A 22,042-nucleotide genomic window follows, 5' to 3' on the forward strand; every position below is an offset into this window, starting at 1 on the left:
TCAGGCCGGTGAGGAAGTTCAAACACAGCGAGTCTTCAGCAAAGTTCATCGTAAACATTGCAGATGTTTCGAAATATTTAAAGACATTATTAGTGTCTGTGAAACATGAGGACCATCAAAGGCAGATCAGAGCAGTAAGTGAAAGTGTCTCTGGAAGCTCTGAGCTGCACTCACGACCTCTCTGAGTTGTTTCCCACCAAATGTGTGCAGCTTTGTAGAAAGTAAGGAAGTAAATTTACTAAAATTACTGCACTTAAGTACAATTTTTAGGTAGTTATACTTCACTTTCCATTTTCTGCTGCTCTCTACTTCTGCTGCCCAGCATTTAAGGGCAGCCACAGTTAATGGTCATTTTTAAGATTACGATTTAACAATAAAAATGTAGTGCTGTGGATATAAACCTTTTTTCGATGGTTTAGTTTAAATAACTCTTCAAAATCCAAAGCAGTAAAGTTGTCTAATGTTTTTTAAGAAATGCAAAGATTAAAGAAAAGTCTAAAAAATGTGCATACAGGTTTCACACACTTTGAATTTTCAAAACCTTTTCATAATATTTCCCCCATTTTTCTGACTGTAAGTATTTTAACATAGGTCATGCACTTGCCACTTGTTTCAATCAGGGGAGACAGAAGAATGAAGTAAAGATAATATTTAATACAGAATATGAGTGTACAGATTAACAGATGATCTGTGCTGATGAAGATTTAACAGAAGTCTTTGGGGCCTGGGCACCAGAGGGAGACGTGGTGGTGGTGGTGGCTGCTGACTCTGAGGCTGCTGACTGCTGAGGCAGATGAGGATGATGAATCCGTAAAGACTAGGTGGTGATGGGGAGGTGGAGGATGGAGGGAGTGCACGACTGCAGTTAGAAAGAGCTACAGCAGAGAAAGAATCATATTTAAAATGGGGAGCAGTAAGATGATAGGCTGACGGAAAGTGTAGCTCAGCGTGTGTCATAAACAGTGACGTGGGAGGGAAGCCGCGGCTGGTCAGTCCTTTGGCGATTCTCTCGTAAGTCGGCCCATTCTTCACCGTCCCCGTCATCTGACGGTTAATGGCCTCTTCGTTTGCGAGGACAAGGAGGGCGCGCAATTCCTTGTCTCCCCAGTTGCTCATCTTTACAGTGTCTGTCAGGTTTGTGTTTCCCTCTTGCTACTAGCTGCTCGCTAATTCCTGCTATCAGCTGTTTCCTGTTTATCCACTGCCAGTGGGTCGCACGTGCGGCGTCATCAACAGCCCCTCCTGTTGCAGAAGGCCACCTTGGTCTTTAAACTAAAAGGGTTCTGCCAATATGACTACCCAATCCAGCTCTGTGTGTCGAAACACTCGCAGCTTACCGGCAAAACGGCCCAACATTCGTGGAAAATCTGGTAGTGTAAAAGGGGCTACTGACACCTGGAGATAGTGAGTGAGCATATGTGCAAGGACTGAATGGCAGGGTGAGAAAGAAACTTACAGCCTGAGCATGAAAAGTATCGTCTTCCCAACTGAACTTTTACGAGAACTTCATTTGCGGATAGGAAAACGGCTAACGACTGCTAACTTAACTAGCTTGTTAGACATTCCAGCATGCGCCAGTAGACCAGACCACCACATACAGGTACTTCACAAAACAGCAGTATATTTGTATGCAACCTACTAGGGATGCCCCGATCTGATATCTTGATTGAATATCAGCCCCGATATCATCAAAATAGATGGATTGGGTATCAGAAAATGCAACCTATACCTGAGGCAATCCTGTTCCTTTAAATCTATTGCAACTCGAGCTACGTTATACGTCATGGAGAGAAGGAGGATGGACCATGGGAGCCCTTTTTGAAGCAAAACTTTGTGTTTGCATCTATATTTTTTTAAAAAAATGTTGTTTTCTTGAGATCACAATTAATTTGTGATCTCAAGAAAACAAGAAAACCAACCCATTATCAGGAGAAAACAAGGTTGTTTCCTTTATCACTTACTTTTATCAGAGATCAGGACTGCCATGCCAGGGTGCATAGATGGCGTCTTGACAACTGTATATTGATTCAAACTGAAAATGTCAGATCATGGTGTATCCATTATTTTTCAATACATCAGACTGAACTTCAATCAAGAGATAACACTGAGATCAGTCCTCTTGATTTAAGGAGACTCCTTCCAGACAGTCATGACAGTGAACCTGAAGCCTGAAATCAGGTGTGAGCAAAGAACTCCACGCTCATTTTCAAGTTCCCCCTAAGTATCCCGTGATCTCTAGAAAACAGAAGTTGCTCTCTCGTGATAAATGATCCTGTTACCCGGAGAAATCACCTTTTTGTTTTGTAGAGATTCGCAATAAATTAATTGAGAAAACAAGCCTTGTTATCTCATGATAACACAGTAATTAACTTGCGATCTCCAGATAATGGCATTAAATAAAAAATACAAGCTTTGATGTTCTCGGCTTCTGTTGTTTTTTCTTCTTTCTTACCACATTAATCATCTCACGACCCCTCAGATGTATTTTGTGACAGTGTATAAAGCACCAGCTCAACCAGCTGCAACAGTGAAATGCTGCTTCTGCACTGAAGCATTAATATTAACAACCTAAAATGTCACATATAATGTAATATATCAGCCCCAGTGGCCATTTATCAACATAATGAGTATTTTTATACTGTAAGTACACTTTAATGATAATTCTGTGCTTTTATCTCAGCCGTATTTTAACTCTTACCTGTAATAGAGTATGTTAACATTGTTGTATTGGCACTTCTACTTAATTAAAGCATCTGAGTACTTCTACCACTAACACATCAAGTTTTAATATCACTAGTAAGTACAGTATTTCCCCTCAAGTGTTTTTTTTCTTCAAGTGTTAATATTGTTTTTAATTGATCTTGCTGGATCATTTCACTTTTAGTTATACTTGTTGTTTCTCTCTTTCTCAGCCGGAGGATAATCACAGTGTCTGCATCTGCTTGCTGCTTCTTCTGACCCGAAGATACACATTTCTGAGACTTCTTTGTGCCCAACAAATTGAGAGCAATCAAAGCTCAGACCCAGGTCTGTGTGATAAACATGGGAGACCCGAGATCAGTCCAGCCCCTGCTGCCCCTGCTGCTGCTCCTGACGCTCCTTGCCAGGCTGTCACAGCTGTGGGCCTTCCCCTTCAGCCCATCACTGGACCTGGATGTCACTCCCAGGACGACTGTCTTCTCCAAAGGTGAGGAGAGAAACGCAGTTCAGTTTTCAAACTGTGAGGCGAGTAGAGATGTGAGGCAAAGATCCTGCGTGAGGTGAAAGAGAAATGTGCATTTTACCAACGTGATCAACCGTTGGAGCTGCTGTCATGTGGTGCACAGTGGTGCAGTGGTTAGCATTGTGACCTCACAGCAAGAGGGGTCTTGGTTTGAAACCAGAGTGAGGGGATCAAACCTCGGGGTGGGGAAGCCCTTATGTGCACAGTTTGCATGTTCTCCCTGTGTCAAGGTGGGTTTTCTCTGTGTATTCTGGCTTCCTCCCACAGTCAAATGACATGCAGATTAGGTTAATTGGTGACTCTAAATTGCCCGTAGGTGTGAGTGTGTCCGTAGCCCTGTTTGCACCGAGCAGTTGGGTACATTGTGAAAAGTTGTGGATGGTACCAATAGAACCGTTCCGTACCGTCCCCATGTTTGGTCCCCCCTCTGTTGGGGTACCTAGCACACAGATCTGGTACTAAAAGGTGGAGCTGTGAACACTGCAGTCTTAACTCTGCTCAGGGCTGAGTTGTGTCTGGTTTTGAGGCTCATGTAACCACTGTTCATACTGTGGAGAGTTTTATTAGTAAACTGTAACTTTAAAAATAAAGCATGTTTTGCTGCCTTTTGCCTTTAATTCACTGGGTCAACCTCCCGCAACTTTTAAGGTGGAACGTTGACTTGTAACTCAATGCATGAGGTGACGACATGAATCAATCAACACACCTTAAATTTCACTGTGACAACTTTGACCATCACTTTAGTTTTTATATGACATACACTTTTAGTAATGTGTGGATCTTCAAGCACTTAAATATATTAATTTCGACCAGGTTATGTGAGCTGCATATATTCTAATTCTCACTCGGAAGTGGCGGAGCGTCATTCCGCTGTTTTTAAATATCCCATGGAGAGACTCTCACTGCAGCCTGTTGTATTTTGTTCTGAAAATGTTGGTGTGCAGCCTCGTTCTGTGGACGATAAACAAGGTGCAGGCTTCCATCTGTGTACCACCAGCAGTAAGGAAATACAATGAGTGCTGGACGGAGCAGTGAGTGACAACAACCCCGCCCACATTTAAGGGTACTGTCTGCGGTGGAAACGCTAGGGTCTAGGTACCATGTCTGAAGGGTTACTTTTTCTTCCAAAGGTACCATACTGAAAGTGTTTGGTGGAAACAGGGCTCATGTGTCAGCCCTGTGATAGTCTGGAGACCTGTCCAGGGGGCAGCCTGCCTCTCACCCAATGTGAGCTTGGATAAGTGGTTACAGAAAACGAATGAATGAAGGAATAACTTGCTTGCAAATTATCACATTATTAAGTGCATGCTTTTGATGGTGTCAGTTTGCCAAAATATAGACTAAAAATAAGCAGGCTCAAGCTGAAGCTCACAGAATAACTCATTATGGTGACATTATCCTCTTTGGTTACATCCCCCAAAGCATTTTGGGAACCGTAGTTGCACATTATTGCAACATGGTTATCACCAAAACAGAAATGAGACAAATAATAATGATATTGCAGACAAATGCATTGATGCTAATGTATAGAGAGGAGGGGGGGGCACAGTGTCAGACTTTTAAACCCTGTTCTCGATGCATCTACGCAAACACACGTGCACAAGCCTACTAAACTCACCTCACTGTCCTTATTTGATGCTGCTCCGGCTCCTTCCCCCCTCCCCTCCCCGTTAAAGAAGTGGCACAGTTTTCGAAGTCGGCCCTGAAGACAGCTCCTTCATGCTCAGAGTTATTAATCGCCTCTCTCAAGCCCTGTCCTAGATCACACGGCTCAGCAAACACTTCTAATGAAACAATAGACAAGAAGCCCTCATAAAAGAAGACCTGAGCACAGTAGACCTGATTAGAGTCCGTGCAGAAAATACTGCTGAGTCGGTTTATTTTGGCACGGGGGGGGGGTGTTTACCCACATCATCAGCACCTTCCTTCTCCCACCTTACCCTCTCTCCAGCTTGCCACTGGCTCACCTTTCCCCTCCCTCTCCCCTCACCCCTCATCACTGCGGCAGAGGCTGCAGCAGCAGCGAGGAAGGGAACTCCGGCGCTGGCAGACTGATCGGATGGCTGTGCTCTTACCTCCACCCCTCTCCTCTCCACTCCTCCTCAATTCTCTGAGGACGAGTATTATTAGAGGACGGGTGGAGCGAACAGGGCCCGGCTCTATTGCCAGCCGAGCTCTCTCCGGTGCAATGTCATAAGAGCTGTTGAGAGTGTTGCAGTGTGAGATGATGCTTTGGAGATGGGAGGATGTGCTGCTTGACGTTATGAATCACAATCACTCAGAGAGATGAGAATATAACAGAGGAGGAGACACTTTTTTTGGCTGTTTTACTGTGCTTTTGTATTATCCAAACAGAGACAAGCTGAAAAAATGTTTTTGTTTTTTTTTTTTGCTGGAGAGGAAATGGTGTGAATATTCCTCCTTCAAGGTCCAATTTTTTTTTTTTTTTACAATGACCGGATTTGTTGTGCTGCAGAGAATACTCAGGGAAAAGTATTTTTAGCAGACCCTGCAGCACTAAGAAATACACAAATACTGAGCATGGCACTACTTTTAAAGCTACTGTTTTGTAGTGGCACCACCAGAAAAAATTTCATAGGGGTGGCCACTGAAAATCTTGGGGTTGCACACCAAAATTAAAACCCACAGCTATATTTCAGGAATCTAGAAAAGTGGTCACGTATCTGGCAGTGCAGGAGCAGTGTTGACTTATCGTCTTGTCATCCTTGTTTTGCCTTGTTCGTAAAAGTTAACAATGTGATTTTATTCTTCCATCCCATACTGAAGTCCTTGTTGTCGGCTTTGTGAGGCTATATTACCCGGCGCCAAGATAAACACTGCTGCAGTTTTACTGTGCCCAAAAACAAGATGGCAGTCGTTTCATTTGTGGACCCAACCTCACACAAAATAGATACAGTCAGACTCTGGGGCGCCTTTATCGGCTCAAAGAGGATGAAGAAATTTGTACGGTGACTGTGTCCACATCGAGCACATCGATTAAGTTGTGGAAAAAAAAATCACTTGTCTTCATTTTGTATGCATCACATTACTATTTATTTATTACTTCCTGCCCTCCGTCTGAATTTTACGTGTCACAAGAGTCACATGATTGCAAACAAGCTGTAGTATCGGGGGAGCCATGGCCCTCCCTCACCCCCCCTTGGGAGCACCCCTGCTGTTGTGGAGCTGTTTCCTGGGACCAATGGGAGCTGACAGTAGTGAGTTGTTTACTAATATCAGTGCTGTTATTTATCAGCCAAATGAAAAGGACGCACTCGATTAACTCTGAAGAGTTCATTAGATGGGGCCACACGTATAATTCATTGAGCCCCATTAAATAAGTTTCTAAGTGCATCATATGCAGAACTCATTGTCTATTCTGAAAGCCTCGTCCCAATTGTCGTGCCCCCGGCTATTTATTTACACATCTCTGACTCTGCCTCGGATTATAAATCATACATACTGTGGGCACTTCTCTGTGCTGCAGCCAGAGTTAGTCTCTCACCACCACAGATTTTATTTTTCTCTTTGCCCTCAAAAGTTGTCCTTGACCTACTTCCTAATCATCGAGGGAGTGCATGTGAGAGTGCAGGGTGTGCACGTGTGTCAGCATGCGTTTCATCACTCTCCATGCATGTCTGCATGTGTGTGAGGGGTGAGGAATGTTTGGGCATGCATGCAGTCACATCATCTAAAGTCACTTCCCCTGTGGTGACACATGTCACTTTTTGTGGGGGGGGGGGGGGCACCTCATGATGATGATATGTCTGCCTGGGTGTGCAGTAGGCTATATGGAAATAGGATGGATGTTGTAGGAAGGTCACAACCTATGGGAGACTCAGGGGGAGGATATGTATGATGTTTCTCAGCTGGGGTGAGGGGGCACTCATTAATGTACAGGACGCTTTATAGATAGCGTGTGTAAGTGGGAGTACAAGGACAGTCTGTATCAGAGGGAGCTCAGATTTCTAGGAAGGGAAATGACACAAGATGACTCAATGCACTCCCGTATGGAAATCTTGAAGGGCAGGTGTATCTGAAAACCCACGATAGAGACGAAACGAAAATGAAAGGACTCCGCATGGTGTAAGATCCTTACACTGGTGAAATGTATAAATCATGGTACTACTTTTCAGTCAGGGTGATAGTAAGGATTCTTATCCATTACCTGAAGCTGCTGCAATCAATATTAACAATGGATTAAAAGACTATGTGTAATGTGAAGGGATTGCTCTTAGTGATTAACCTAACCCCGTGGTTCTCCTCAGCTTCACGGTGTGTTTCAGGGTCTTTCGGCTCTTTGTTTTACGGCCCACAACTTTACTCAGTCTCAGCCTGATTTCCAGCTGTAGCAGGCAGCTGTTTCCAGTAAAAAGAAACCTCTAATATACCAACTGTGTGCCACTTGCCCGGCAACAAACGGCAGACAGACCAATTTGGTGAACATAGTGGAGCATTTAGCAGCTAGAGAGCAGATGTTTCCCTGTGGAGTTGGAGACCGAAGCAGAGCTTTAAAATAGGAGAGCAAACACATGACCAAACATACAACTCCAAATTAATGCTACTGTGTAAACAGGCAGCTGTTTGCTATTAATATGTGCGCCTTCAAGTGGACAAACAATCAAATAATGCAGGTTTGAAGAGATTGTGCAAATTTTTTGAAGTGCGGATGTATGAGGTTCTTATCCATAATCAGTGTATTACCTACAGTAGATGCCGGTTGGTGCTCCCCCACTTTGGAGAAGCAGACTGGAGTACAGCCACGGAAGCTAGGCAATGTACTGCTGTGAATGGGGGCAGCAGCAAAATGTGTTTTAGCCATCTAAACGAAATCAGTAGTTTAAGTATATGCTATATCTATCTTGGTTTGGGGCGGGGAAGGTTTCTGATTGGATAGGGGGCGAGGCGGATGTTACGTGTTTACGTTTACCGGAAGAAAACACCGTAGTCCTCGTTCTGGATAACAAGATGCTTGACAGCGCTGTTCTTAGTGCCTTTTTCGGGCTTGTTTTGCTTATATTCTTGAAGCAGCAATACGACAACAACCTTGTTCTGCTAATGCTTCTTCTGTTGAGGAGGAGAAGGGAGGTAGAAGGTCGAAGAAGGGAGACAGAAGACCGCACTTTGGCGAATGGAAACCTGTGAGTGCAACGAGTCGCATGTGCGCTATATACGTCATTGCGCAAGAAGGGCAAGGAAACAAGCATGCGCAGAAAGACCGGAATGAACTTAAAGAGGAATGAGTGTATACAAGTGCGAGAAATTCTTTCATTCGGATTTAGAAACAGAATATTCCAGCCCCTTACACTGGAGTGAATTTTCAATCGCATTGGCCATTTTCATTCCGAATTAGATGTTTACAAGATCACTTTTAATAGGAATGAACTTTCATTCCCAATGAAAAGGGAATTAAACTGTCCATGTTGGCAGACAGCTCTTCCTCACAGGGAACTGAACTGAAACCTATCTATGCTCTCTCTATGCAGACAAAAACAGGAATTTTACATCGCTGAACACAGGAGCTTTGTGGGAATTCAGGAAACTAATCCTGAGCAAAACGACATATGGCTATATATCAAGGCGAGCAGCAGTAGCTCCCTAAGGCTTTCCAAATAAACAAAACTTCACACAAAAATTAGCTCCCTGAATTAGCTGTTGTTGCAGACTGCAAAATTATCTGAACCAGTTTGCTGGCTAACGTAACCAGTTAACAAGTAGTTAGCTAACGTAACTACTAGGGCTGCCCCAGACTAAGAATTTTCCTAGTCGACCAATAGTCATCATTTAGGGCCATTAGTTGACGAGTTGCCCACATGTTCATGATATTAATATAATTATTAAATGATATATTTTGGTGGTTTGAGTTGAAGGTGTGAGAAAGAATAGTATCAGTAACATTGTTAACACTGTGCTACATTACAGAGAAATACAAAACCATACTAATGAACCTTCATTAATATAGGCCTATGTTTTATCTACAAGTGCACGTCACACACTGAGCGAGCCGCCTGTTAATGACGCTGTGGGCTAATGGGCATGTAGCTACTTCCATGTTTCAGATGATACGTCATGTTTGTAGTCGACCAATGAAGATGAGTTTACATATCACCTTGGGTTCGTCCTTCACCTTCTCAAAATGATCCCACACTTTGGATTTCCTGCCCGACATGTTATTAACTAGCCTGTGGAATAACCGCAGGTACCAGCCCTGGAAATCAACCTGACTCCTGTCTGACTGCTGAGCGTGGACACTTCCTGTGTGTGTCCTTTCAAATTAAATTCCCACATGGTCCACTCATATAGGTTTTGATTTATGTTGACAAGGCACACCACCATAGAGTTTCAAGTTTGTTTTGCGACCGAGAAATCTTGCCAACTAATAACCTTTCTGGTCGACTAAGGAGTGTGATCATTAGGAGGCAGCCCCACTAACTACTAGATGTTAATAGGCAGTTTTCATGATTGTAGACAAGGACTCAACAAGGTCCATGTCAGATGGAGTAAAATATCTCAGTTATGTACTTTGGAAAATGCCTGAGATCATTTCTGTATAATAGGACGGTTTAATAGTAGGCTATGTCAAATTAACATTTTGTGTGCAGCCTTAATGGGCAAATTTGACAACTCAGCTTGTTTGTGTGTTTATGAGACAGTGTTGAGGTGAGATTAATGCTCGACTGCGTGCTGAACTCTGCTGTGTGCCCATGGGGGTTCCTGCTTTGGCTTTCTGTGCCTCTGCCACCAGACCTGAAGTAATGCAGTTGTGAAATATTGATGCACTGTAAGCTGTCTGAGGTTGCGATGACAAGCTGAGATGGCAAAAAAGGTCTTGGTAGTAAGATTCCTTATGGTTCTATTATTGTTGTAGTGGTGCTTATAATAAAACCTGCCATCATAATGCTTTGTTCTTGATGAAGAGATTTACAGTATTTTACAGTATTGTAATTACAGCACTGAGGAGATTGTTCAGACAAGTCTATTATTGTCCTCGCAAACAGCCTGAGCTGCTGCATCTGTTTTGAGGGCAGAAAACATTTATGATTTCCTCACATTGTTATCAGCTCGGCCGTCGCTGCTCTGACTGAAGTTGTTTAATCTCGGTGTGACAGCGCTGTTGCACCATTTGTTTCTACCTTTTGTATTTTTCTCTCTGTGGCGACATTTCATGCATTGGACCATTAAATCCAGTGAGACCTCTGTGATGCTTTGATCCTACTCCCCTCTGATACAGTGCTGATGTGTGAATCCGATAAGGTCTTACTGGTGATTCACTGATAGCATCTAGCGAGACCTGGAATAACACGGGGACTATTTGTGTGTTGTATGTGAGGGTTGGCTTTCTTTCCTGAAGATGAAAGTCTTGGCTGTCTTTCATCTCACTCCGCAGTCTCCCCGGTTGAACAAAGTCCTATGAAAGTTTTGGATCTGACACAAGCCCTGAAAAAGGTGTTGTGTTTATGCCTTCAGAAGACGCGCAGTAAACATAACGCTGCCACTTTGACGAGATGCTTAACAAGCGATCTCTCTGACAGTAGCTGACATCTTCATTTATGAGGAACTGAGTACATACGAGGAAGTTCCTACTTCTCTTAAACCATGAGCCTCCTGAAAAAATGGGTTGGTTTTCATTTTAGGGTCAACTTAAAGGCATGAGTTTTACATAAATGTTCATGTTGTATTCTCATTTTAAGGGGTTGAAAAGGTATCCATGCGAGACAATCTGGCCCAGCCCGAATTCAGATCCGAGGATAATTTGAGTTGATCCAGAATGCAGCAAACAGACAAAGCACGGACACTGTGTCATCCATCCATCCATCCATCCATCCATCCATCCATCCATCCATTTTCATCCATCCATTTTCATCCGCTTATCGTGGGGGCGGCAGGCCAAGCAAACAACCCCAGATGTCCCTCTCCCCAGCAACGCTTTCCAGCTCCTCCTGGGGGTCCCTGAGGCATTCCCAGGCCAGATGAGATATGTAATCCCTCCAGCGAGTTCTGGGTCTGCCCTGGGGCCTCCTATCAGTGGGACGTACCAAGAACACCTCTGACGGGAGACGCTCAGGAGGATCCTGATCAGATGTCCGAACTACCTCAACTGACCCCTTTTGGAGCGAAGAAGCAGTGGCTTTACTCTGAGCTCCCTCAGGATGTCCGAGCTCCTCACCCTATCTCTAAGGCTGAGCCCAGACACCCCACAGAGGAAACTCATTTTGGCCGCTTGAATCTGCGATCTTATTCTTTCGGTCACTACCCAGAGCTCATGGCCATAGGTGAGGGTTGGGACGTAGATGGACCAGTAAATCAAAAGCTCCACCTTCGCTTCAGCTCCCTCTTCACCAAGACAGTCCGGCGCATCACTGCAGACACCACGCTACCATGTGGTCCGCCACCAATCAATAAGCATCCATGGTCGTTAGAAGCGCAATACATGTCATTTTGTTCTGCACCTCACTGTTCACACTCTTTGTTTGGTGTCTCAGAACACCAGGCGGAGATACCTGTGGACTACAGGCCGAATGCATTTGTCCGATTTACCTTCCAGCCAAGTTGCCAGAAGAAAATGTAGCATTCTACGTGTCTGAAAACCATGAATATGTTACATTTGCACATACATATTATACCCAAGTTTTTCTGAGGCAAGATTATATGAGCTATGGCTTTTTATCAGGAGGTGGAGGGAATGGCGTGACAGCTAGGTGAGACAGCTGCCTAACTGACCATTGTTCAAGGCCAATACACATAACAATAGTGGTTGTGATTTACTGAGTCACTGCTGTGTTTCCAGCAACTTTTGAGGCATCAAATGTGGGTGTGTTGTAGCGACCTGTCACTGTTTTTCCAGTGGGGATAGTGCCAGGAAAAACAGATGTTTTTTACCAAGACATCGCTGCATTTCCTGCTTGAAAAGAGGCACCAAAACCTGGTATTTTAAGCCAAAACATGATCTTTTCCTAGTTTCAATGTATCTGCTATATAATAACATGCGAATGTTACATGTACGATATCAACATTACCCTCTGATGAGGAAAGCTGTTGACATCTGTTTCGTCGTTTCTCAAAACCTGGGCAGATGAAACTAAATCTATCTGCATGGAGTAAGAGAAAAGTGAGAAAATATATTTAATGTCATTTGGATGAACTCAACCTTTAAGGATGGAGGCATATATAGGTATACATAGGTAAATCGTCACACTGTGACGATACTGTGGCCATGTAAAATATTGGTTGACTGGCAGGTGTGGAGGTATGGAATATGAAACATGGAATCTGCTAAGCCTGCCTACATGGTGCTGATGTTATTGTATCAGGATACTTGACACAGATATGCTGCCCGGTTGGGAAGCAGTAACACTCATGCGTACAGTGTAAGATACATGGCGGTTCTTAACTGGAACTTATTCTTGATTCCCATCCCTAATAAAAACTAAACAAAACAAAGACTAAAGCTGGATTTACACGTATGCATCGAACTGACGTCATATGTTCTGCATCGATGTAGAACCTACGCTGTGCCTTACACCGTAGTCTGACATGCACCTCCCCAGATATGTAACTACATGTCGACGCAGACATCTTGTCTATTTTTGTAAGCTGAAACCATTTCCCTCAGTGGAAACAAAGCTTTTATTTCCTTTAATTTCAAAGATAAGAAACAATAAATTGTGAAGACAATGAAGCCTCCACAAAATAGCATTTTAAGTCTTGTGTGTGATTTATCCTGGCTTCATATGAGTAGAGGAAAAGTCCGCTAGCTGCTAGGCTAATTTATACAATGTAAAATGCCATAGGCTTGTGCTAATAACGTTAGCATGTTGTATTTGTGGGGAAAATGTATCCAGATAAAGACAAGCGTTTGTCTGTGAATGCTGCGAGTTATAGTGAAGCTGATTTGTGTACTTGTGTTTGAAATTGTCTCTATTAAGCCATGTTTAATGTGTGTTTAATGTGTGTTTTGAATCAACTAAACTTCACAGCACTTCACAGAAACCCTGACTCCTACCAGCGTCACAGACACACCACTGCACAAGTATAAACGCTCACACCGTAGGCCACGTGCGTAGGCTACGGCGTTGGCTCTGCATAAAGTATTAATCCTGCTTAACCACTAATATATGTTAGATCCCTGTAAACGTATGCACCCTTAATTTTTGTCCATACATATAATTACATTCTAATATGGTTATGTTTGACTAATGTCTGTGTGAGGAACAAATCTTTTATTATTATTCTTTCATGTTGCCTCTCATGTTGCATGTCTTAGTAATGTTTAATTCTGCCGAGGTGGCTTCAAAGACACATTTCCACTACAGTGGCCAATAATATTGTTTTGTAAACTGCAGGTAACCATAACAACAGTACTGTATGATTAAACTGACTACAAACATTAAAAAGTACATGTCGGTTTGACCACAACTTCTGTATTCGCCTGTCGCAGTCAGCAGTGGTATACACATGATAATATACTTTAAGACGTCTTGATGTAAAGAATAATGGACTGAATAATAACTGAGGGACTAACAGAGGGAGCACAACTCTGCCTCACACTCTTTGCCACCTATTTTCTTATATCAGGGCACCCAGTTGTGTATGATTGCTTACATAACACATCGTCATGTTCATTGACTCTTGAGGCTGCTAAAGAAGTGAAGACGTGCTTATATAATGTGGACAGAGTTGACAACAACTGACAGTTCTGACACTGTCCAAAGAAGTTAAGTCAGTCTTTCCTTCCAGCATTTGTTCCCAAATCTTTTTCGTAAGCACGTGTTTGTGTGTGCATGTGTGTGTGTGTCGCATGGTCTCCAGAATGTGACTTAGTGATCAGTGAGTCACAGAGGAAGTCACACACACTCACGGGATGACTGTGGTAGACACACACACGAACACACACATATTGAAACACACTGGATTTACAATCATCTTGGATCCCACATGGAGGATTACAAATATGTCTGAGCGTGAGTGCACACATTCTGGACGCGCCACCTGTGACGGCTCAGTGTTGAGACACACTCACTTTAGCAAACACACAACACACACACTCCTCAGAGCTACTGAGTCACTGACAGAAATGTCTTCGCTCGTCTTCAGGAGGCAGATGAAGGGTGAAATAAGTGTGAAGTGTGCATGTGACAGATGTTTCTGAGGGACACTTGTTATGACCTCTCCCCCTCATGGAACATCCACACAAACAGGTTAACACACACACACACACACACACACACACACACACATGCAGACAGGATGACAACAGTAAATAGAAACCAGCCAGCAGGCTGAGAGGCTTCTGGCACACCTCAGCGCTCTGTTGACTTTCCCCATTGATTTTACAGCAAAGCACAAGGTACAGCATGTGTGGGGTGTGTGTGTGTGTGTGTGTCTGCATGTGTGTGTGTGTGTGTGTGTGTGTGTGTACAAAACACGCTTCTAGGAACTGGAGGTCAACATCAACACAGGTGTGCTGCTAATTTACTTATATCCATGACCATGCACATGCTGATATGGACGTTTTGTGTTTTTGATTTGGTTTCTGCACAAATCAATATTTTTGTAGTAACAGTGGATCGGACTCCCAGACTCACCCCAAAGTCATCGAAAACCAGCGTTTGTTTAGTGACGTCTGCCATCAGACACAGACAAAACAAGCCATCATCTCACACTGGTGTGATACGCGGACAGTCACGGCTATTGTTTGACGATGCCTGGTGGTGTCAGAGGGAAACACAGCAGGGCAAAAATGAAAGTTAAGGTGGTGGAAGTCTGAGTAAGGCGAGCAGGAGGGGTGACAGATGAGTCCGACAATCATCGACTCTCACCTGAGAGGCCAGTATTCGCCTCCCGTAAGAGTACAAAGCCAAACCCTTTTTTTCCCCTTAAAGCTACTCTTACCTTTCTTGCATTTCACACAGCACTTAGAAAAAATTTGAACATCCACAACTCCCGCCTCCCTCCGAAGTCCCATCCCCCTCCTCCATTACATCCTCATTACGTCTATGATAGACGTAGGCGTTGGCATGGTAACATTAGATACACGGAAGAGGAGGGCGAGTGTATCGTTACAAACGCAACCCCGGAGTTTTAAAACTCAACTAGAATCAGTGATGACTGATGAGTTTTAGAATGGGGTTACAGTGCTAACGTTCGATAGTAGCGTTAACGTTACTAGTAAGTGGAAACGCACAAGGAAGAAACGTTAATGTTTCAGAGGCTACAGTAGGCTAACGTTAGCCATTAGCAACTGGATGCTGTGTTGTCATATATAACGTTATAGCCTACGTTACATTAGAGGCAAACTAAAAGTACCTGTCCAGCAAAAACTGGGCGACCATCTCGTCCCGTTTTAGCTCAGGATGAAGCTGCATCAGCCCTCGCCATCGTTCGAAAGCAGAGCCGATGTTGACCTGGCTCTTGCAGCATCGAGTTCTCTCTTAGTGTTAGCTTTTTCTGCTATATTCTTTTTTTCCCAACTGATTTCCCTGTTGGAGCGGCTGGAGGTGGAAGCGATGGTCTGCATTTGTCTGCCATTGTTACGGAAGGTTTATATCCACAAGTGTGCCTGCTACTAGCCTATTACTGGCCTCTACGTGGGGAAGACAGACAGGACGCTCGGCCAAATGCAGTGATTGGTGGGAGTTTTCTTAGAAGGCCAACTAACCTCAACAAAACAGTAATTTTAATCCCAAACAGTGATGTTTCCCTGAAACTTAAGACAAAAAGAATGACCAATTTATTTTATTGTTTCTCCACCTATAGCTGATAATGATAGCTTGGTTTTACAGTAGAAGACAGCTGTGATTGCAGTTCACTGATTCTGGCTCCTTTCGTTCAGGCTAAACTAAACTTGGTGTTGTGTTGTCGCAGAGGATTGAGGGACATCCTGTGTTCAAAACTGTTGCCAACAAGTCAGCGCTTCCTGCATAAAACCAACACAGTCCAACCACGGCAGGTCTGAGACCAAGGTCGCTGTGCCTCTGCCGCCTCGGGGCCAGGGACATTTTGTACGTCACCACCGAAGTCCTTCTCATCAGCACTGCTTGTTATATCATGCAGACACTATTTTTATAAGATAGAAACCAAGGCTTTTGCTCACTCTTGGATGACTCACAAATAGTGGGCTCTTTACGTTGCCTTGGGCTGCCATTGTGTTTGCATAACTCTCTCTTTAAACGTGATCTCTGGGAATATGCAGAGTTCTCGTGACGAGGATTATGTTTCGTTGTTTGTGCTTTTTTATGAATGCGTGCGTCATCCTCTCCTCTTTGTTGCTTGTCGATACATGTATAGATTCAGTGTGATTTCTTTGTGTGTGCATGCCTTTTATGCGTGTGTACATGTGTGCGGTGGAGAGGGCCTGCCCCCTTCCTGACAGAGCCCCCCATCCTTCAGATGAATCCCCTACCCTCCAGTGTGTCCTGACCTTTGGCTGCGTTGGAGGAGCTGCTCATTGCTCACTCAAATCTGAGGCTGACTGGCTATGAGAAATAATGGCAGTCACACAGTCTTATTTGTAGATATCATTTAGAGTTACATAAGGTTTTTCTGTCGTTGCCACCGTGGGAAGCAGAAGTCGGTGACTCTTGGAAAGTTTAGCTCGCTGGAATTGAACTTTGACACTGATAATGAATAATGGGCTGAAAGCAACAAAAACACTGCAATAATTTTATTTGCTGTTTTTTTTTTTTTTTTTTTTTTTAACAAACTAAAGGTTATAGTGTATGAATAATCAATAAAAAATCAAGTTATCTACACCTGGAGGGGATTATGTATTTGTGTGTGTGTGCCTGTTTGAGTGTGTATATCTGTCTGTCCGCAGCTAATTTGGGAAACTACTGGACCAATCGGCCTCATATTTTGTGTGCACATTTATGACCGTTTGCTCAAGGAGCTCTTCTGGTTGCAAGATTTCTGGAAATCAGCTCGGCTAAAAACAACAAGCCGCAAAATCTTACATCCCTGATAAAGTCTGGTCTCATTTTGAACCTGAGCATCTGCAGATTACTTCCATACCTGATACGTTATCATCCACTAAAGTTAGGCACGATATGAGATCTATAAATCCCCATTGTTTATCTTCATTACCATCCTGACGATAAGGGAACCTGGAGCAGGGTTGTAAATAGAGACAATACAGGCAGTTGCAGTGGGGCCTGTCGGGTGGAGGGGCCCGGTTGCCACCTGGAAATACACCTGTGTTCAAGAAGAACTCAAGGTAAACCCATCTCCATCATGGTTTTCTGTATCGATTTACAGCAGCTAATTTAGGTGAAAAATCTCTCAAGACTGACAACCTGGGCACATCTGCAAGCGGATGTAACAGGTGTCACATAAGCCCTTTTTAAATAGGAATTGTGCAAAGTTGCAGGAAAGCCCAATCAGTCTTTTTTTCAGCATTGGCAGTATAAAAACAAAATCGGGGAGTGCAGCAAAATGCCGCCTACCTAGTTTGTTGACACAGAATGTGCCTTTTTCGGGGCAATGGGGGCGTGAGTGAGTAACAAAACGTGTAGCTCAGCGTGTGACAGTGGCGTGGGAGGGAAGCCGCGGCTGGTCAGTCCTTCGGCGATTCTCTCATAAGTCGGCCCGTTCTTCACCGCCCCTGTCATCTGACGGTTAATGGCCTCTTAGTTTGCGAGGACAAGGACGGCGTGCAATTCCTTGTCTCCCCAGTTGCTCATCTTTACAGTGTCTGTCAGGTTTGTGTTTCCCTCTTGCTACTAGCTGCTCGCTCGCCTGCTATCAGCTGTTTCCTGTTTATCCACCGCCAGTGGGTCACATGTACGGCAGCATCAACAGCCCCTCCCATTGCGGAAGGCCGCCTCGGTCTGTTTCAACTGAAAGGGTTCCACCAATATGACTACCCTACGAGGTGGAAAATTGGACACCTCGGATCAACTCGCCAGTCCGGCTCTGTGTGTCTAAACGCTCGCAGCTTGCCGGCAAAACGAGAGACTAGAGACACACTGTTGATTAAATATATATATATATATATATATATATATATATGTGTGTGTGTGTGCTGCATAACTTGCATAACTAGTAACTAGGACCCACCAGGGCCCGTCATAATAGCGTGCACTGGGGGCCCATTGTAACTACCTAACGCCACTGACCAGGAGGTACAGTTCCAGTGGGTGCAGCTCTCACAGGCCGACTGCAATCAGATGTTGTTCCCTCCTCCACACAGCATCATACAACACCAGTAGTGTTTCAGAAGTGGAGCAATTTGCTTGCCAAATTTTATAGACTTGCAGATTATGTTGATTTGGTCATTTTCCTTAATATCTGTGCTTGGACAGTAAGTACTTTATTTCAATATTATATTTCTTTATAATATAATTTTTTAAATGTTCTACTTTAAAAAAAACAAACAAACAAAAAAACATATATTTTATTATAATTGTATTTATTTCCTAATTTGTTGTGGGGTAGTGATTGATAATATAAAATGATAAGTGAATGATACTGTTCAAAGTCCAGTTATGCCACAGCTCTGTCAGAAATACACAAGACAGACATTTTTCTTTACTTTTTGGAGCTTCTGAAACACGTCTGGTGGAATGACTTGAATTTTCTAAAGTGGCTGCGATCAGGCCACTGAAGCTGACTGAGTACACTTTTCTATTTCTGTGCTGTTATTGCTGTCTTGTCACAGCAACACGGTTTAATTCACCAGCCTGCTGGTGTACAATACCCTGTGTGGAGTTTGCATGTTCTCCCCGTGTCAGTGTGGGTTTTCTCCAGGTTCTCCAGCTTTCCTCTACAGTCCAAAGACATGCAGGTTAATTGGTGCCCGTAGGTGTAAACGTGAGCATGAATGGTTGTCTGTCTTTATTTGTCAGCCCTGTGATAGTCTGGTGACCTGTCCAAGGTGTACCCTGCCTCTACCCCAATGACACCTTGAATAGGCTCTATCCCCCGTGACCTTGTACCAGGATAAGCAGGGTAATGAATAAGTGGAATACCCATCAAATCTGTATCTTAGTCAGGGGCCATCAGTTTACTCTACGAAAGAAAAGGGATCCCTTATGTTAAGGGAAAAGATATGGAACCACCGCTCAAGACGCTGAAGCCAGAATAAAGTTTACCTCAAGATAAAGTGGATTAAGTGAAGTGTTGGCTTGTTTACAACCTCTCTGCTCTGATTACCAAGTTGTAACACACTTAAATTATCCTTTAAAAATGCTCTAATCACACACTAACTGTACACAGCGGAGCTTTTATTCAAATGATCATACCCAAAGGATCATTACAATTCTTTCAGCACTCTATTTTTAAACTGATCCTGGGTGTAATTATCATGAGGTGATTGGCTAATGCTCACTTTGTTCGTGTAACCTAAGGTAAGACAACCTTGTGAAGCCCTGACTTTCCTTTACTTTAGACTGAAGAGGACAAACATGTCAGAAATCATTTTATTTTTCACTAGAAACTCTGAAAGCTTCAGAAATGCTGGGAGCACAGCAGCCTCTGCGTGATTTTGGCCATGAAACAATTTCTCTTTACAAAAAGAGATGCAGAGGCGTTCAGTATCTTTACGCTAATGGCTCAAAATGAATGTTTGGAAGATTAAATTCCTTAAATGTCACGGTTGATGTAACTTTTGTGACGGGTTTCCTCCACCAGGAGCAATATGCACAGTGTCATTCTTCCCAGCTGTCATGCATATAATCAGTCTGACGTGCACAGCGGAGACAGTATGATAATAACCTAATTATTGACCAGTGAGAAGGCTCCCTGTGGTTGTCTGGCTGTCAGTGATAGAACCAGTAAGAAAAAGGCTGACAGGAAGGAAGGTGGGCGGCAAGAGAGACTGCAGTCTGACTCAGTCTCTGCCTGGTCTTCAGGAGAGTCGATGGGCACTCGCAGTCATCACCCAGTGTGTCCATGTGACAGTTAGACAAGCAGCCAGTCATGTGGGGAGGAAAACAACCTCCATGTGATGTCAGGAATACTCTTAACAGTCTTCATCGTGTTGTATTATGCAAGATCAAACACGCCGGGAGACTTGCTGTCATCCTTATTATCATCACAGTGGTTATGTATTATATTATAGCAGTCGAAGGTTTAGTAGTGCCGTGGCTGAGATAGTAGAGTCGAGTCAAAGCCTTGAAGTGTGTTTGTCTTTTTGTGTCTTGCATAAATAGGGATTCAGGTTTCATTTCCGGAGGATCCTTCAACTGGTTTGGCAGCATTTCCTGAAACCTAACCCAGACTCTTCACTGAAAACTTCTCACTTTTGTCCCAAACTGCACTGTGTGTGTTTGGTGAGCATTCTTTGCATCACATTAAGACCTTGAATATGGTAACAGCGGCATAGATATGTTGACTTTTTACTCATCACCCTTGCGGTATTGCTGTGCGTGAGTCAGGCTGGATATTGCACCTCAGCATCTTTTGGGTAGTTCCTGATTTAAAGGGGAACTCCACCAAATTCACACACCATAATCCGTTTACTAGTCATGGGTAGTATTACTCAGCAAAGGAGTCACTTTGTGTTGAAAAATAGTGGTGGTGTATCTAAGGCAGCCTAGGCCACTGGTTCCCAGTCTGGGGGTCTAGCCCCTTATTAGGCATCACCAAAGCTTCATGGAGTGTCTTAGATTTTAGGTGGTGTAAGAAAACTGGTACATAAGAGGCTGGATGTCTGGGGGTAGTGTTGTTAGGGTTCTGAAATTTTTAACCTTAAAATAAATAAAATAAAATAAAATAACTCAGTCTTTACTGGTCAAAAGTAGGGATGTTCCTGGCGACTAATTTCCCTGTCGACTAAACGAAACTTTTGATTAAGACAAATCGACTAATCTAGGCTCAACATATTCCATTAACATCGTGAAGCCTTTACCTCCAGCAAAGTTAAGTGGAAGCTTATCTTGCGAGGTCATTGTCATGATGAGCTTCGTTATCTTCTCAGACTGCGCGGAATCACAGCATCTCCAGGTGAACGATATCACATTGGTCTGAGTGTGACTAGCACCGCTAAAGGCCCGTATATTCGGGCGTACTATAAGTGGAGCGGACTCCACGAGGAATGTCCGCAGTCATTCAGGCTTCCATAGTCGAGTGCACTTCCGCGTTGTAGTTTTTTGTAAAAATGTCCGTGAAACACACTACATTACCCACAATTCTTGCGCGTCGATGTGAAAAATACATGCCGAGCAGTCACTGGTGCGCGGAGCAGAATCTGCGCGGTCGTAAAATCTGAGCTTTGCGCGCACAGACGTCCGCTTTTGGTCTGGGCGGACCTCCACGGAGTCCACTCCGCGTACGTTCCGCCCGAGTATGTTCGGGCCTTTATGCTTGAGTTGAATGTGGTTGCACATTTAAATAGTCGAGGGATTATATGCCAGTTTTTTCCGACACAGCATGCCTACATGCTACCTTGTTTTCATTTTCAAGATCGAAATACTGCCAAACGAAAGGTTTTGCAAGAGGACCTCTCTCCAATTTCCCACCATGCTGTTTTAAAACTCCAGTCTACTCAAGCATTACCGTGGGAGGGGGACTGCTGTCTGACAGCTCTGTAGCCCCCACTAGTGGCAGGTGTCTGCATGACAGTAAGCAGCCTTGTACATGAATAAAAACTAATTGATTTAACCGACTAATATTTCTGGTGGGCAGACATTTCATCGTTTAGACGACTAATCGCGTGCGTCCCTAGTCAAAAGGTAGGTTGGTGCACAGAAGGACAATCAGTGGAGGCAAACAAATCCAATATTTGTTAATAACTGCATTATTTGAAAAAAAAAACCAACTTTATTCTAAACTGATTTCCCGTTGCCGAATCTGTCTGCCTCTGACCTACCTTTTTCGTCTGAT

The 22,042-nt window shown here is 43.7% G+C and overlaps 2 protein-coding genes across 2 annotated transcripts in view; both read left to right on the forward strand.

The window, feature by feature from the left end:
• Positions 1-22,042, forward strand: part of LOC125880848 (leucine zipper putative tumor suppressor 2 homolog) — a 180,805-nt gene that overhangs the window by 36,728 nt on the left and 122,035 nt on the right. The window lies entirely within an intron of this gene.
• Positions 1-22,042, forward strand: part of sema4gb (sema domain, immunoglobulin domain (Ig), transmembrane domain (TM) and short cytoplasmic domain, (semaphorin) 4Gb) — a 60,307-nt gene that overhangs the window by 8,322 nt on the left and 29,943 nt on the right. Inside the window, exon 2 of the mRNA XM_049563626.1 lies at positions 2,913-3,187. Coding sequence (XP_049419583.1) covers positions 3,043-3,187 — 145 coding nt within the window. The 5' untranslated portion in view covers positions 2,913-3,042. The remainder of the gene's footprint in view (positions 1-2,912; positions 3,188-22,042) is intronic.

Source organism: Epinephelus fuscoguttatus, linkage group LG20 (genome assembly GCF_011397635.1).
Source record: "Epinephelus fuscoguttatus linkage group LG20, E.fuscoguttatus.final_Chr_v1".
In the NCBI taxonomy this organism is placed as follows: Eukaryota; Metazoa; Chordata; class Actinopteri; order Perciformes; family Serranidae; genus Epinephelus; species Epinephelus fuscoguttatus.